At 35.8% G+C, this 19,491-nt stretch overlaps 1 protein-coding gene across 1 annotated transcript in view; it reads right to left on the reverse strand.

The window, feature by feature from the left end:
• The window catches only part of LOC117983690 (uncharacterized), a 154,969-nt gene that overhangs the window by 53,017 nt on the left and 82,461 nt on the right, over positions 1–19,491 (reverse strand). The window contains exon 2 of the mRNA XM_034970311.2: positions 11,899–11,988. Within this exon, the coding sequence (XP_034826202.1) occupies positions 11,899–11,968 (70 nt within the window). The 5' untranslated portion in view covers positions 11,969–11,988. The remainder of the gene's footprint in view (positions 1–11,898; positions 11,989–19,491) is intronic.

A 19,491-nucleotide genomic window follows, 5' to 3' on the forward strand; every position in this document is an offset into this window, starting at 1 on the left:
CACTACGAACGTGTAGTGATGATCCTGTTGGAATTTCTCAAAATCATTTCTTAATGGCGGTCTACGTCACACAGAGCTCCTTCATGCCAATTCACAAGCTTCTTGATTCAGCTGTTCGTTGTTATTGCAATCAGTCAGTATTAAATAGTGGTAGATAGATATAGACGTATAAATAATATAGTACAACCAATTCCAAAATAACTGAACTTTAGTTTCAAAAGTACTCGTATAGTCAAACTTAAATACTGTTCTAACTTTAAATAAAACCGATCGACCGGAACCCGAGATACAGTTTGCAAAAACCTTTAATAAAACTAAAAGCGTTAAACGTTTCTGATATCGAAATGAAAACAAAAATTCGGTCTCGTGTTTTTATTAAAATTCCATCGAGTAAAAAATTCCTTCAATTTCCAGATATTTCTAAGAATTGCCTTTGATTTGATGCATAACCTCTTTCAAACACAATTTCGTAATGTTTTAATTAGTTTAAAAATTGCGTCCGGAATTTCATCATTTCACGACCTTCCTGGCGAAGTGGTGAGCGCTGTGGTATTATTATAAGTGAAAAGTCTCAGGTTCGATTCCCGGCAAAGCCAGTTAGTGAATTTATATTTTCTAAATGGTCTGTGGACTGGTGGGAAGCTCCGGGCTCGTTACCACCCTACCGGTAAATGCCTACCAAGCCAGTGCATGGTAGTTGTTTTAGTGTAATGATTATAATTTTAGTAAGTGTTCAGCAGCAGGACTGAAAGAGCATAGCGTTTGTAGCGGCGTAGTGTCAGCGTAGCCTTACGTAGAATTCTTTCAATTTGTAATTACTAACCCTGACCACTGACATTGCACATCATCGACAATTACGCAGCTACTGTTGGACATAGGCCAATATAAAATATCGGAGAAAAGCGTAAGCGACGCGATTGGCCCGGCACATTAGACTTTCTAAAGGTAAGTTTTTCACGCGTATCATTATTTCATTGTAAGTTTGCACTTCGCGGTAACAAGGTCCTATGGGTTGCGATATAGTGCGCCTCTTACGCAGTTCAGTCAGAAGATGGTCAGAAGCTAAGAACACAGCCTCTTACCGTTTCAGTAAGAAACTTTATAAAGAAAAGTAGATTATATACTTGCGTAGCTCAGAGTACAATTTTTTATTCTACTAAACTAAATTGAAGCAATTTCGTTTAACACTATGCAAAGTTTCTAAAAAATAATAGCGTCGGAAGTCTAAAATACGTATGTCTGTGTTTTCACTAGCATTGTTTATTTCTGAGATTCAGGGTTTATGACGTTGTCCCGGTCAGACACCAAAGTAACTCAATCAAATTGCAAATTAGGAGTTTGACAGTTATTTGGTCAGGGAGCGCCCTCCGTCCCCTATATTGAATACTAGGTTTATCTAAAGTCCGTTCCATTTGCCGAGACACGGTCTCGTCTCGAGGACTTTTCTCCAACGTCCATTATCATTGCTCGAGTGGCCTTCAGTATTGACATGACCTTCCTTAGAAAGACTAGTGTGTCTATAGATAAAACTTGAATAAATAGGTACTTTTTCGTTCAGTACTTTATATATAGGTAAATAATACAGCACTGATTTACAGATTTGCAAGTGCCTCTGATATTTTCATGTTCGACATCGATATTTTGAACGACATAGTTAACACAACTTGGAACATTGAGTTACATTATTGCTATATTCATTCAACGAAAACTAGATGTATTATGTCAATAAATAAACGAAAATGTATGAATATTGTGAATATTTGATTGGTAAGTAGTGTAGGTATTGCCTTGTTGAATATTAAAATAAATTCTAATAAAATAATTATTATCACAGAAGTTGGATATAATATTAACAGGATTTATAATAATGATATATTTAGTGTACCGTGTAAACCATGTGTGTCCAAGAACCATATACACTGAAGAATGTGTGCAAAAGCAGAATAATGATGTTTCACTTTACAGTTTTCCAAAATTTTATTTGTTTATCGATGACAAGTTTACATTTGATTGCTATCTCACTTGGTGATAAGTAACGATAGTATTTAACTCAGACTTAAGACAGAGTAAAAACAACATTAAGTCTTGTTTTAACTGTCTTAACTTTTAAGTCTGGGCAAAATCAGACTGATTGCTTTCTGCAGATATGATGGAAGCGAGCTAACTTGAAAGGGAAAATTAAACCCATACTCACAATAATTAGTCATCTACTATCTTCTAATATCTACTATATTATCATCTTACAAATTAAAATTTTGAAGCGTAAAATTTTAGTTTATTCTCTACGCGACATCGTACCGGAAAATACGATCACTTGGAAGAACGGCTTTACCGGTAGGGTGGTAACTAGCCACGGCCGAAGTCTGCCTCAGAACTTACCAGACCAAATTATAATTAACTAGCTGATCCCTGCGGCTGCGCCCGCGTGGATTTAGGTTTTTAAGGATCCCGTATAGCCTATGTCACTCAAGAATAATGTAGCTTTCTACTGGTGAAAGAATTTTAAAAATCGGTTCAGTAGTTCCAAAGATTACCCCCTACAAACAAACTTAACGACATTACCTCTTTATATAATAGTATAGATATAGATATAGATATAGATATAGATATAGATATAGATAGATATAGATTATAAATTCCCAAATTGTCCTTGTCCGAAATCGAACCTAGGATCTCACATTTATAAGAACACACAGCTTAGCATTGCGCCAGGTAGGACATTAAAAGTATGTTAGTAGTTTTGTAATTCATTCTCAAAGTTGAAGTCAAGTAAATAAAAATACACGGAACACCATTCGTGGAGAGAAAATCCGTTTATAAAATACCATGTTGACGTTAAGAATGCAATAAGTTAACCAATAAACTAAATACGATCTGAAAAGAACGCTGCAGCAATAAAAAGCATTTTGTTTGTTCACTGGCACTGTTGTGTTGAAATTTTCTGGATCAGTTCTGAACATGGAAATTTGAATTCTGTGTTAGTTGGTTTATGAGCGAAATTAGTTTAACTGCTCCCGTAAATAAAGTCTGTCATCCACTGAAGCGTATCTTTATACGTGTTAAAATAATTATAATACGTTTCGAGTCACTACGTGACAACACAAAACATTTTATGATACAATTTTTACATCAATTTTAAACTTATCTTTGTGTACCTACATATTTTATGCTATTTAAAAATGAATAGGTACGATCTGTTTTCAGACAAACACAGTATATTAACATATTCCGTCTTCCTGTTCTGAAATAGCAAAAATAGTAAAATTTTATTGTAAAATAAACCGAATGAAACTTACTGAATAAGAACTTTTATCAAATACCGAATTGACTACAAGAATGCAATATGTCAACCAGTCGTTCGATCGGAAATCGTACAAGTAAAATACCCGTACAAACTGAGCGTACAACGTACCTACTATAAGTACTTTACTTGTTTTGTTCGAAATCTTGTGATTCAGCAAACGTATTGAATTCTATTCTTGGAATCGTTAAAGGTGCAATTCGTACATTTTTTAAATGATACTAATAATGTCAGCTTTACTAAATTGTCATAATGGCAGCATCCGCCAATTCTCAGTGCACACAAACACACATGTGCGTGTACACTTTATAGACATACACACACGCAAATATACACGCACCCAAACACCAGTACATACGTCCATACTCACTAAACTAGAATAAATATGTTGCATGCTTTATTTTTTATTATAAGTTAAGTTGTTTCTGTTACCTATGGAAAGAAGTGGTTTCCACGATACAAAAAATCCTAGTGTGGAAGTGACTGTCCTAGTAATAATATTAATCCAGTACTCATTTTTTTCAGTTTTTTTTTTTTTAAATTGGAATTATTTATTTTGTTCCTTTTCAAAGAATAAATATGAATTTGTAAAGAAACAAAAAATAGTAATCACATTTTGAATGCTATACAAAAAAATTGTAAAATGTACTGGATTACCGACTTTACCTGTCCCATGTTATCCTACTCTTCAAAAAACCTCCGAAAGCATGTTTACATGCGGTTTTGTTTTTCGCCGTAAAATGCTAAAGGGACAAGTGCAACAAAGGATTTATTATTTTCCCTCGGGCCTTTTATTTGTGAAGTGAAACTTTAGGTTAGTAGGTATACTAAGCTTTATGCGGTATGACCTTTACATAGAACAAAGACATTTGTATGATCACTTTTTCCTTTTACTGCCTTCAAAGTAATTAAATACGGCTATGTTCAAACCGCGCTATGCCTTTTTTATGGACTTCAAAAAGGAGAATGTCATAACTTTGATTAATAACATAGGATATGCATATTATATTATATTTTTAATTAGTAACATAGGATATGAAATGGTTAATTGCATATACTGCCCGTCTGTCGCCGTTCTTATAAGAATCTTATTAGAACTTGGCTTGACACACGCCCGTGTGTCTTGATATTTATTGAATATCTTTGGAGATGAAGAGCATAACTTTTCAACGGCTAACAGCTGATTAAATAGATAGTTACTAAAGTCTCTTGCAACCAAAGTTGGGTTGTTGATACAATATGCATGAGGCTCAATCAAACTTTACTGATATAAATAAGTTTGACCACAAAGTTTAAGACGTTGAACTAAATTAGTACCTATAGAAGACATAGAAGCTCTAGACATCAATCTGTAAGCAAAATCTAGTTTCAGCCCAGAATTTATTCAAAATTCAAATTCTATTCAAATAATTTATTCAAAATAGGTAATAAATTACAGTTTTTGATAGTCGGTTGTTGCATTTGTAAGATATAGTGGTGATTTTTTCTCTCATTTATTTATTTTACTCATTTTTATCATATTTTAAAAAAAAACAACAAACAATAAAATAACAGCAGCAACAAAAAAAAATTAAAGTAAAGTAACAGAAAATCAAATAACAGGAACAACAAAAAATTTAATAAAATAAAATAAACAACAGAATATAAAGTAACAGAAACAACAAACGATAGAATAACAGAAACAACAGAAATTAAAATAACAAGAACAACAAAAATTAAAGTAACTGGAACAACAAAAAAAAAACAATAATTAAAAATATGATAAAATGGATCCCATTAGCAGCGGGCTAGGATCCAAGCTGCCAATGGTCAGGGCTCCAGAGTGAGGAACCTCCTCACAATGCGTGCCGTCTCAAGAACCACTGCCTTCTGTATCTTACCCTTGATCCAACAATTAAGCGATAGTTTCTTAAGATGTTGGTCGAAACTAGTCGTAGTAGTAGGTCGCAATAAGACCATGGACTGATACAACTATCGGTACAATAATCGTTGAGTCAACACTCCACATGGCGGTAATCTCGTGAGCCAGGTCCAAGTATTTTGATACTTTTTCCTTTTCTGCTTTCACTAGGTTATCATCATGAGGAATAGTAACATCAACAATTATTGCTCGACGCGCTGAACGGTCAATTAGCACTATATCAGGTCTATTGGCTACTATATACCTGTCAGTGATAACCGACCGATCCCAGTAGAGCAGGGCACTGCTATTTTCAAGAACTGACATTGGGTCATACCTATAGTACGGCACCTCAGTATCTACAAGGCCATACTGAAGAGCAAGTTGTTGATGGACTATCCTGGCTACTTGATTATGCCTGTGCAAGTATTCGCCGTTAGCAAGATAAGAACAACCGGATATAATATGTCTGAGGGATTCCCCAGGAAGATGGCACGCTCGACAAATGTCAACAGTACCATCCTTCATTATATGTTTCCGGTAGTTATTAGTCTTGATAACTTCGTCCATAATTGCACAGATAAAACCTTCGGTTTCCCCAAATAGGTCACCGAACTTGTAACGATACTCAACTGGCATACTAAAATATTATAAAATTTTAATATGCAAAATAGTACAAAATTTTTGCTATAAATTTTTCGAAATTAGGTTAGTACATATTAGTAGTAAGGTATCTCCACATAAGAATATAAAGGTTCACTTTTAAGAGTTTCAATTTTAACTCATAACGCATAACGTTGGCAAACATTGGGAATCGAGGATATACGCCGCACGGGTTATCAGGAGCGAAGACAGACAGCGATGCGCGGGGCCGCGTCGAGGCGTTGTGTGCGCGCCGCGCTGGTTAAAGCGTAATAGCGCTCGGAGCGTTCATTGCTGAACTAGCGTTGCGTGCGGCATCGCGCGCGTCGGTCGAGACGGTGAGTGTGCGCGCTCGTCGTTGCGTAGTGGCGCTCATAGCGTGCTCTATTCAAACGGCGATGTGGAAATAGAAAATATAATTTACTTATTGTAACTTATGTGCTGGGGCGACACATGAAGTTTATAATAAAGAATACTAATTTGAGAATGGGACCACTTGAGTACAAAGATACATTTCTTATATTATAGGGGCGATACTTTCTAAAGTCTGAGAGCGATTTATGTTTGAACTGGTAATGTGGCCGCTTAGGCGAGATGAATCGCGCATCCCTCGGGATGTGTTCGGTGAATCTTTGCTTGAGATGGCTTTCAGTGTTGATAGTGAACTATCTGACATTCGTCGGAAGACTTCTATCATTCCGTGGTGATTGCAAACACTTACAAGGTACATAAATGCTGAAGATGGGATTAGGCCTGTGGATATAGTCTCTCTCGCTTCGGCGTTTGTATCGCAGTGCGCCTGGCTCTGTTTGGCGTCTGACTATCAGTTAGATGTTAGATAGGGATTAGGCCTGTAGATGCCATGGTGAGCCTTGTTCATTCTTGACAATAGTTTGCTATGTTTGAATTTGTGATTACATCGGCGTGCGTTCACACATAGTGCGAACGTATGTTAATGGGGTTGCATTCAAGTATAGTGGATGTTAAATTGAGTTGTAGGCCCATGTACTAAATCTGCAGTGAGCCTGGCTCGTCTTTAGGATTTAATTACATTGGAAACTAGAATAGGATTGGCTAGCGATGGCAGATCATACGGCTATTTCTGGTTTTGTCTTGTTCTGGTATCCTGTGTTTACTTTTGAATTATTTGCTGGTATGCGTTGGAGCGCGTTGGAAGACGCTTATGCGAAGGAGACCCAGTGCCTTTGATGCTTTGTGATTCTTATATGAAGGAGAACCTAGTATCTCGGGCTTTGTGAATCCTTTGCTGAGTTGATTCTAGCATGTTTTAATAGCTACCAATCACAGTGGGCAGGTAATGCTGCTGTACTGTTTGTACTCTGACATTCGTTGGAATGCTTAACCACCTTGTGGTGTTTACTGAATACACGCACAATATAAATGCAACATTATTATACCAATACATAAATATTGAAGGTTGGGTTAAGGCCTGTGGATATTCCCGCAGTGAGTCTGACTCTCCTTGAAACCTATTAACAGGTCTGTAGTGGGAGAGCACCACTCTAAAAATGCTGTATCAGCTATGGCTGCATCGTGGGATCATAAGAGGCACGCACCTCTTTCTAAAGTATGCTTGCATACGTTGCGCCGTTTATCAAATGATGACGTTGTGTGGGGGGGGGGCTACTGTTCGTTGGTATTTTATGTACTTAGTGTCATAGGATACTAAGGGAAGGCAGAAGCTCACCGTACATGGCGCGGTGGGGCTATGTACCATCATTTACTTTTTAATTCCCCAAGTAAATGATGCCATCCTTCCAAGCTTCTATCCCAAAGGGGTTAGCAGTTTGGAGCAACAACTCCGTAAAGTCGTTGGCTTGATAAACGCGGTTCAATACGTGAACGCACATTTTGAATTGCACCAGAACGGCATATGCCTTGTCAGACATACTCGAATGCCTACTTCCAATATGCAAACTCCGTAAAGTCGTTTAGGCCTGATGAACTCATTATTTCCGATACTCTAAAAGTTCTTGGTTTATTATGGACACAACATTTCAAGGGGTCGTACTGCTATACGATACACGTGCCACTTTAAGGGAATTAATTTAAACCGTAATCATTGGAAAGATTCGAAGGAAAAATAGGGTAGAGTTTTTTAAGACCTCGTCAGGTTAGTTACAAACTGCAACCAGGATACTGAGGCTGTGGAATCTACATCCGGTCTAGTTAAGGCCTTGTAGAATCTTCCATGCAACTCCTTACTCCCCCATACCGCCATGCGATCCGAAGTACTAAGTACTATGGGCTTCTCCAGTTATTTTTGCCTAAGGAAAGCGGAGTAAGACCCTTATCAACTGCGACTACATCCCTATGTATTCCCACGTTTACTTTGAGAAAATAATCTCTGAGATTGCATATTTCACGATTATGAAGGTTCTTGGCATTTAAAAAACCACGTCCTCCACACTTGCGTGGGATATACAATCTCATAATAGATGAACGTGGATGATGCATACGGTATGCAGTCAGCAATTTTCGAATCTTTCGATCCAAGGCATCCAGTTCAGTTTGAGTTCATTTTAGAATGCCAAAGGTGTATATGAGCAAAGGCATGACCCAACCAATTAAAGGCACGCACCTTGTTGCCACCAGATAAAAGACTATTAAGAACTTTTTTAAGGCGACCAAAGAAACGATAACGAAACGTGGTGATAATTACTACGCGAACTTAAAACTAAAGCTACGAGGGTTCCAAACGCGCCCAGGTCTGAGAAGAGCCCACAACAAACCTAGCCGGCAAATTTTTATTCGGAATGGCACGTCTTGTAGTAGTACTACATTGATAGAGACCGTTGATTTACTCGTATCATAGATATACCTATTACCTAGTTAAGTATCTCTGAATTTACCTATTTTGAAATCAGTTAAAAACAATTTAAAAACGTTCAAATCATTAATTTAGGTATATGCTGTCATATTTTATAAATGACTTTTTAAATTTCTGTTTTATTTTGAGGTGTTAAAACACTTTGTGTAATACGCAAACTTAAGTTCTCGGACCTTGTTTCGCCTTTTGACTTTCAAGATCTTTACAGAAAATCTTTCTAGAAAAAACTGCATTCCAGTTCTAAGATATACGGGTCCGCATTGCCGTATTTTTCGCTCCAAATCCTCTCATTAGAGGGGCCTTGGCTAAGCATTAATAGGCTGAAAATAAATCACTTTAACCGTTTAAAAATATGTCTGCTGTCTGATGTTAGGTTACCAACGAATTCTTGTACCCATAAAATGCATTTTTAGGGTTCCGTATCTTAAACGGAGGAAACTCTTGTACGAGTAGGATCTCTTCGTTGTCTGTTTGTCGTGTCTGTCAAGAAAACCTATAGGCTACTTCCTGTTGACCTAGAATCATGAAATTTGGTAGGTATGTAGGTCTTGTAGCATTATTAAAGGAAAAAATTCGAGAACTGTGAATTTGTGTTGCGCAATAAAGTGTTTAAATACGATGGTACAGAACCCTTCGTGTACAAGTCTGACTCGTACTTGTACAAGGAACTATACCTTGTCCATTTTAAGAACGGCCTTTTGACAGCTCGACGACTGTTAAGTTAGTGATGTTCTAAAGGACGTAATAATTGATATCGATTTTTTTTTGTAAAAAATATAATGTAATGTTTATTTTCATATTATTTTATTAGTATGATAATAAATATATAGGCTCGTCAGCACCAGAAGTATGTTATTATTATCGAGATTGAAGACTAAACCACTAAAAGTAACCTTAAGTAATGGTTAACCAGATACGTCAGGATTACAACCTTTAGATTAACCGAGCCTTCGTGGGCATACTAACATCATTCTTGCACACTACGAGAGATATCACAGAATACCCTCAACTATTAACCTACCGTCAATAATGAGTCATGATAACAACGTCTCTTATGAGACTAGGCAATGCTAACTAACACCAGCTAAGTCCCTACCTAGCGACCGGCTCCAACCATCCCCATACCGGCCCCAGACCAACCAGCTAACCTAGCACACCACACTTAGTTCAATTAACCTCAACTACAACAATCACGTTTGTCTAATACAAATTGGAACGATACAAGAAGGACTTACCAGATAAACAGCTATTCAACACACACTATACCATCATTCACACAATCAGGTCACTTTCGACAACCTAGTACTGAACCTTTAACAACTGAAACCACATTAGGTCACAACAACAATGATAATAATAAAACCTACAGTACGATACACATAGTATCCACTGAGAAGTGCCCTCGGCAAGAGCCACACGAATAATGATCTCCTCGTACCGCCGCATTCACTTTTATTGTCTCAAAATGACGGTGGGGCGACTACGTAATGTTCAATGAGCAAAGTGTTTACAATTAAAATGGCAGCGCGCCTGCAAATATTATAATCGTAAAAACTTATATATACGTCAACCGTCCGTGCGACAGAAATTTTGACGTAGTTAGCCTGTCACTCGCAACAAACGCGCGTCGCATTACATTCGCTGAGTGAACGTAAATAAACTATTTTAGTTGTTTTATTTGTATGCGTTATAATAAGGAGAAAGTAAAACTTTATATAATGCTAATATTTTAATTTATTGGTTTCAACCTTGAAATTTTGTTTGTATTAGTGTATTAACAATATGTATTTTATATTCTTATTATATGGTTTAGTTTATTTAGCTATTGGTATTTAGGTTTATTTTACACCACCTCCCATTGTCCATTTGTTCGTTTTTTCCCTAGCGTTAAGGTTGTCTGGAAGAGATCGCTATTTAGCGATAAGACCGCCTTTTTGTACCTACTTATTAAGATTTCTTTTTGTAACCTGTCATTTGTGTTTCTGTGGTGCAATAAAGTATATACATACATACATACATACAAATTTTATTTTCTTCCTGATTAAATACATATTACACCTTATTTACATACATACTAGCATTTATTTCTACCGATTATCTGTAATCTGTGGCACAATCGTAGTAATCGTTATCTGAGGCACATCACTAAGGGGGTGGTACCCGTCCATGAAGTCCAATATTATTTTTATGAAATTTTAACTTAAACAATACAAAACTTTATGGGCGTGAGCTGTCAAAAGGCCGTTCTTAAAATGGACAAAGATTAACTACAAAATAAATTTTTCGTGAACTGCCCAATCAGACAAATTTGTATCATCCAACACGTAACACAATATGCACCACCCGCCCTCCTACTAATAAAGAAAAAAAAAGCAAGCAATACACACCATTCAACACACAACACTACACTTAAATCTTCTAGATCACACTCTCAAAAAGTTAGCATTTTGAGTGACCAATTAATCACAATCGAACCTATGTTTTCCATACTAAATACTCCATTAAACAAAGTTACTAAAAAAGTTAAAAAGGAAAAAGTTAGTAAGGAAAATACCTATAGGTTCCTTTGAGATTGGTTGGTCATTCAAAATGGTTAACGCCCACTGTTTTTTGTCTTTGTCATTTTTATGGGAAAACATGACAATGAGAGCCCTATGTTAACTTCTCTCTGCGTAAAAGTATTACTACTAAGTATAGCAAGTAGGTAACTACTTGTAGCAGGTGGCCCTGCTCTTGGTTTAGTTTGATTATATTCCCGCAGCGTCAAGAAGAGTTATTAGTATTACTAACAAGTAATTATTAGTGCTTATTACTAATAAGTAATGTTGTATTAAAAATTGAAACAAGAAATAAATTCTTGTGCCAAGTTTCATGTCATCAGGTTGACCTTAAATTGTAAAAAAACTTGTCACACTAATATATAAAACATCTGCGATCCCCGCGAATCACTAGGACCCGTTAAACCGTGCTCACTTTCATTATAATAATTTAAACCCTATGTCAATAAAATTAAGCTGAGTTTTATATGATAAAAAAATAAAAAACCATGCTTCGGCGCCAGTCTACTGCCTCCATCGGTGTTGCGCCTTATGTATAGAAAAGTTGATATTTATCTACGATTTAAAGGTCATAGTGAAAATGAGTACAGTGATACTCATTTGCGTTAGGACTTCATCCCTGAATGACCTTGTATAAGACGCATACCTTCTCCAGTGCCAATAACAGTATGAATGAGGAGCACGATGATCGCCAGGCACCGTTGCCCCTCCGACATCGCTGTCGTGGGTTCGACACCTGGAATAAAAACACATTTGTAAGACTTACTCCATGGCTTTGACGACCTTGACGACTTTGATTAGATGAGTTGGTTTCTTTTAAGTGGGAGGAGCATAGATTAATTATTGGTTTCGCAACGCGGGAGGAGCTTTTTCTTAAACTAAGAACTAGGAAGGTGTTGGGACCGGCCATTTAGCAACGTGAAATGCTGCCGCGAAATTTGAGCATCGGTCAAAAAAATCGAGAAATAAATATTTGCGAGGCAAATTATTTAAGCGTCACCCCGCATTTGGACATTTGCTCTCGCAATTCGCCTCACGACTTTTCTAAAGTCCACACGCGGTGTCGAAAGTTCACGATTTCGTTATACCGTGCCTACATGGACGTCTAGTTTCGACTCATTGATATAGAATTAGCTAATATCGCTGTTTCTATTTTAGATTCTACTAGCTGATCCCCGCGGCTTCGCCCGCGTAGATTTAGGTTTTTAAAGATCCCGTATAGCCTATGTCACTCAGGAATAATGTAGCTTTCTACTGGTGAAAGAATTTTTAAAATCGGTTCAGTAGTTCTAAAGATTACCCCCTACAAACAAACTTAACGACATTACCTCTTTATATAATATACAACGGGCCGTGCAGCAGAAATCGTAATATTTTAATTTCGCCATAACTTCAAAACCAAACGTCCAATTTTAATCATTCAAAGACCAAATATTATCTCCATAAACTGTTCTTAGTGATGAAATCATTTATTTTGATAAGGATTAATAGCATGAGTAAAATAAACGCGTTTAAATGTAGTCCAAAAAAATTCAAGATTTTTAAATAAAAAAATGGTTGCTGTGCCTCACTCGACATAGATGGGTATAGTGTGTCGCGGACTTTTTTGTAGATATTTATAAGATCTACAATTAATTAGAACATTTTATGGTTCTATCTTTTATAGTTTAGGCAGCGTACGCAAAATAAGTAACTTTTCTGGTTGATTTTTTACACCTTGTGTCCGAAAAACCCAAATATCTTACGGAACCCTATTTTTTCCAAAATAAAATATAGCCTATGTTACTCGTGGATAATGTAGCTTTCGAATGGTGAAAGAATTTTTAAAATCGGTCCAGTAGTTTTTGAGCCTATTCAGTACAAACAAACAAACAAACAAACAAACAAACAAACAAACAAACAAACAAACAAACAAACAAAGTTTTCCTCTTTATAATATTAGTGTAGATGTAGATAAATTAGTATCAACGATATATTCTATACTATTTATTATTAATAGTAAGTACGTTAGTTTTACGTACCAGTACGTACCTGTAGAACACCGAGTTCGCAGTAGGGGGATGTCAAAAAATGGCAGATTTTCTGTATGTGATAACTGCGCAGTGGTATTTCTATTAACTTTTTTATTTTATTTTTTATTTTTATTCAGATACAAGTTAGCCCTTGACTGCAATCTCACCTGGTGGTAAGCGACGATGTCGTCTAAGATGGAAGCGGGCTAACCTGGAAGGGGTATGGCAGTTTTTAATAAATCCATGGCCCCTTTGGTTTCTACACGGCATCGTACCGGAACGCTAAATCGCTTGGCGGCACGGTCTAGCCAGAAGTTATTAAATTCCAAACCCCTGTCATGAGTCAAACCCGGGACCTCCCACTAATAAGACCACAGCGCTTACCGCTGCGCCAGAGAAGTTGTCGAAACTATAGGTAACACGGCTATTAGTATTTTTTATGTCCTATGTGGTATACTCATGTAGGTAGGTAGGTACATAAAACAATTTAGTAGTGGTAAACAGAGAATTTCAGGCCATCTAAATCAACTTTGGGAGACAATAGACAAGGAACTTGATAAATTAATCTTGTTATTGGCGAATGAAGATGAATTGGGATAAATTATAGACGTTATATTAAAGACGAGACTTGCCCTAGCTTTGCACGAGTGAGCTTGCCCTTTCTATGTTTAATCGTACTTTCATATTGTATAGCGAATGTGACTGTCTGTCTGTCTTTTACCACATCTCTCCCTCAACCTCTCAACTCCACAACTAACACAAAAAATTGCATCCCGGAGGACATAGGATACTTTTATCTCGGGAATACAATTGATTGCTGCGGGATTTGTATTGGTTGTAGAATCTAAATCTCCGACAAAGTCGAAAGCAAAAGATAGTACCTATGTTTAATTTAAAACAGCTGTTTATATTGTTGAAGCATGCACTATTGTGATTAATGATGGTGAATACCGCATTGAAATCCACTAAAATTACTATTTAAGTTATTTACGCCATTGTCGTCTATTGTTGATGGTCTATCAAATTTTAAAAAACCAACTATTTTCGATATTGAATGCTCTAAATATAATATTCGCGGGGATAACTTAACATCCGTGTTATGACTACCTCGAACCCAATCTATAATATTATATTCCTGATCTGATTACATGTTTTGTATTTCAAGGTCATTGATTATTATTAGAATTATTGCTTTAATCTTTAAAGCCGAGTATGTCTGTTTTATTTTATGTAAAAACAAAATTGAAAAGCAATCCTGACTTTAAAACGTTTAAGTTTAAAAAACCGGTCAATTGCGAGTCGGACTCACACACGAAGGGGTCCGTATCATCGTACAAAATATTATATCAAACACTTTAATGTAGACTGCGCCATCTACTCGTATATTATGTGATATTTTTTTCGTGAACACATTTTAATTTTTTTTGTGATGTAACCATAAATTCATGGTATTCGGATTTTTCCTTTACTTTGCCTACCTACCTACCTGTCAAATTTCATGATTCTAGGTCAACGGGAAGTACCCTATAGGTTTTCTTGACAGTCAGACGGGCAGACAGACAGATAACAAAGTGATCATATAAGGGTTCCTACTTTCTTTTTGAGGTACGGAACCCTAAAAAGGGATAAATATTATTATGTTTTTGCTTACCTATAGGTATAGAGTAGGTAACTATACACTTATACAGCCAGTACAAAATCACAATATACCTAATAATATACAGTAAGTATATTATATTATACATCCTAATGATTAATATACTGTATTATACTAGGTCTGTATAAAATAATGAAGATAAATAACCCTTATCGAATTTAATCATGTAAAATTGCTGAATATCAGCGTTTCCTAACAATTATTAATTTCGATAGCACTTCTGGCAAAATATGATGGCTTCGTCGTATCTATATCATGAGGATGGGTTTACCTAATATACCTTTATTAATTAAACATTAATTACAAAGGCAATATTCATGAAAGGAGGTATTTATTTTGTAAAATCTTTCTTACTTAAATAAAATTACTCGTTTTTGTTTAAAAAATCTTAATTTACTGGATGGATTAAAAAAAATAGCTTAACCCACGGTACGAAGTCGCGGATGTTATTTAGTCCTAATAATCATTGAAAATTTGGATGTTTGATTTGTTATTCCTTTACGCCAATATGACTGAACTGATCTGGCTAAAACTTACACTGGAGGTAGCTTATACACTGATTTAACATATATACATGCGCTAGTCTATTTCCCGATGATACAAACATCCACTAAGATAGAATTTTAGGAAATTCAACCCCTAAGGGGGTAAAATAGGCGTTTGAGATTTATTAGTCCATGCAGAAAAGCTAGTCTAGTATAAATTAAAATTCTTTTTTTGCGCATACTAACGAAAATAGTAGATATATTCTATATCCGAAAAGATTATAAAGTAGTTGACAAGCAAAGACATTAAAAATAAATATAAATAAAAATGGAAACAAAATATTAGCTCCCTTTATTCTAAACTAAATAAATCTCAAATTTTAACACAAAGCAAGTTAATTAAGTACATTGAGACGAAGGCACAACAGGAAGTTTAGTACAAAAGATTAACATGTTTTCTGTGTACAGAAATGATACTGATTTTGCGGTCCTTGAACAATACACAAAGTGAAATTCTAAAAGAATGGCTAGTAGAACAAAAGCAACCTTAATGTTTTCATTATTCTTTTATACCTATTTCTGACCAGCATTGTTGACCAGCGTTGTAGCGAATGTCAATGTAAGATGCGACGCAAAGAAAAAAATCAGTCTAGTGCGAGTCGGATTCGCACATGAAGGAATCCGTACCATCGTACAACAAATTAAATTTTTTTAATTTCCGTGGCGTGGGTTTCGTGGTTATTATTTGTTGTTATAGAGGCAATGGGAATACATATTCTGTAAAAATTTATCTGTAAACCTCTACCTATTACAGTTCGCGAGACATAGCCTGCTGACAGATAGACGGACGGACAGCGGAGGCTTAGTAATTTGGCACCGTTCGGGTATGGAACCCTATAACGAAAAATCACTACCAATATTTCCCTACTCATATTATAAATGCGAAATTGTGTTTGTTTGTTAGTTTATTGGTTTGTTGATTTGTTCTTCAATTACTTCGCAACGGAACAACGGATTAACGTGTTTTTTTGCATGCAAGTTAATTACTTAAAATGCGCATAACTCTGAAAAGTCAGAGGCGCGTGCCTGAGATCGAATCCCCGACCTCTGATTAGGAGGCGGACATTCTAACCACTGGGCTAAATGATTACAAAATCGAAAAATATTTAATCATTTAACAGGATTAGGTCCGTACATTTACATACTACTAATTAGAAATTTATCTATATACTTATGTAAATAAATTTCTAATTAGTTAGCAATCAATGTGGGTAATTAACGTCTATGCAATACCTAATTAACCATTAGATTGAATAATTTGATGATGGTTTCTAAATAACATCGAATGTAATTAAAATCGAAGTTAAATGAGAAATAGCTTTCAGTTTCGATAATTAAGCTAGGAAGAGAAACTGATTAGTTGATAGGTAAGTATATAATATCAACGTAGAACTCAAAGGCATTATAAACAATTTAAAAAGTTTAAAAAAAACTCGATTGCGGTTTTGTACTGCATCTTTTTCAGCTCACACATTACATTTTTAAGTGAATAAAATCCGACATTTTCTATGATTTGGCACTCTGTTTTCAAACATATATTTATACTAGCTGATGCCTGTGACTTCGTTCGCGTGGATTTACATTTTTCAAAATTCCGCGGGAACTCTTTGATTTTCCGGGATAAAAAGTTACCTATGTGTTAATCTAGGATATAATCTATCTCCATTTCAAATTTTATTCAAATCCGTTTAGCCGTTTATGCGTGATTGAGAAACAAAACATCCAAACATCCACACTTTCACATTTATAATATTAGTAGGATTGTGTATATGTCGTACTCGCCTTTTAAAACCCTTTATTTTGATACCCCATTGGAGGATCTAGAAAAAAAATCAGCCCGCACATTAAAACGCATAAAATCCGCCATTTTGATTTTTTAAGTATTTTACCTAGTGACACTCACTCATCAAGACAAATCTAACGATGTGTCAAAATCAGTTAAGCTATTGGGTAGTTACAAACAAACATAGGAACGGACTTACATTCCTACATACATTCCAAATTTCATTAACTGAAATAATCGACTGTGACAGACATACAGACAGCCGGAGAAAGTAGCACCATAAGGGTCCCATTTTTACCATTTTGGTACGGAACCCTAAAAATTATACTTTTATGTACATAGGTACACGGAAGAATCTCAGAACACAATGCATTATCCTACCATTCTGTGATTATAACTCACTACCTCGAGCAACAACGAATAAGTAGAAACTGGGAGAGAAAAATTAAACTAAGTTTATTTTACTAGCTCATATCAGTCTGTGCAACTTACATCTTCCTAATTAATGCGATGTTTTATTACTAAATCTTTGTGGTCTTTTAAAGAAAACTTTGTTTTAAAGTACTTAGGGTCTTCTACGTTTTTGTTTTTTGTTTTACAATGGAACAATTTAATTCTGTAGCATACCAAGTTTTTTTGTATTTACTAATTAGAGCTATTAAATTCTACTTGTTATTGCGTTATATTTACTTGTAATTCTATTTGCTGTTATTACTAAGTTACTTTCCAAGTCCATTAGAGTGAAGAATTTCAATATTCTATAAGTGATTTTAAAACAACTTTTTGCTTATTTTATTTAACAAAACTTTTACAAGTAATCTTCTTCTCTATAATGTAAAAAGACTTGTCTGGCTGACTGACCTTTCGACTGGAGTTAGAAACTTGAAATTTTAACAATAGGTTCTTAAAGAAATGGTTTTTTAAGGTCGAATATTGATTAGAAGTTTGCATGAAAGTCTGTTATTTTTAAGTTACTTGTATCCTGTATGTTTCAGGATTTTTGGAAATTCCATCCCCTTCAAAAATCAAAAAAGCCGGGGTGGACCAATTAGTTAAAATAATATGGAAAGCTACGGAGTTCGACTTAGTTTTGCCCTACCAGGAAAAAAACCTACCTACCACCAAGTAGATTTAGCGTTCCGGTACGATATCGCGTAGTAACGGATTAAGGCTGTTGGTTTAATTAAACTCTGTAGTCAAACTATATCAATTCCAAGCTTGACCACTTCCATCTCAAACAGCATCGTGACCCGTCACCAGGTAAGATCGTAGTCAAGGGCTAACTTGTTATCAAACAAAAAAGTGTTCTTTGTTGAAAAAACACAATCTTACCAAGCCTACTTGAGAGCGAAAAACATTTTCAATTGAAAACTTTATACAAAAGAAAGACAGAACTGTTCACAAAGAAAATGTTTAAAGTGGCTCCCTATAGGAACATTGCCTGTACGTTCCTAACCTAACATGATTTAAAAAAAAATCAACCGACATTGAAATTGAGGTATCTGTGGTATTAATTTACATGATACCTAATAACTAACTTAGGCCAAATTTCCATCAAAATTGGTTAATAGTTGGGCCGTGAAAAGCTATCAGACCTACAGACATTTTTCATTTATAATATTAGTAAGTAGTAAGTAGGTATAGTAGTAAGATATGAACCTACAACGAACAGCATCCTAAATGTTCCTTGACTACCATAATTACCACAGAATAGAGAGGAGTCACGATGAGAAATACAACTTCATTAGTTTCATTATCACGGTCAACTCATAGCCTCCTTACAGTATGAGAAGGGTTTGGCCATAGTCCACCACGCTGGCTGAGTGCGGATTGGCAGACTTTACACACCTTTGGAAATATTATGGAGAACTCTCAGGCATGCAGCCTGCAGGTTTATTCACAATGTTTTTCTTCACCGTTAAAGCGAGTGATATTAATTAATTTCTTGAAACGCACATTTAACTCCGAAAAGTTAGAGGTTAGAAGTTAGAGGCAGAAGAGGCCCGGGATCGAACCCCCGATCTCCCGAATAGGAGGTGGACGTCGTAACCACTAGGCTATCCGGCTCTTCATTAGTCAAACGGCGGAGTTGAGAAAGCCAGACATACGCATTTTTAATAGTATAATAGTATCACAAAAATAATTCTTTCCTGAAACATCCATACTAATATTATAAATGCGAAAGTGTGTCTGTCTGTCTGTCTGCTAGCTTTTCACGGCTCAACCGTTCAACCGATTTTGA

This window comes from Maniola hyperantus, chromosome 7, assembly GCF_902806685.2.
Source record: "Maniola hyperantus chromosome 7, iAphHyp1.2, whole genome shotgun sequence".
Lineage (NCBI taxonomy): Eukaryota > Metazoa > Arthropoda > Insecta > Lepidoptera > Nymphalidae > Maniola > Maniola hyperantus.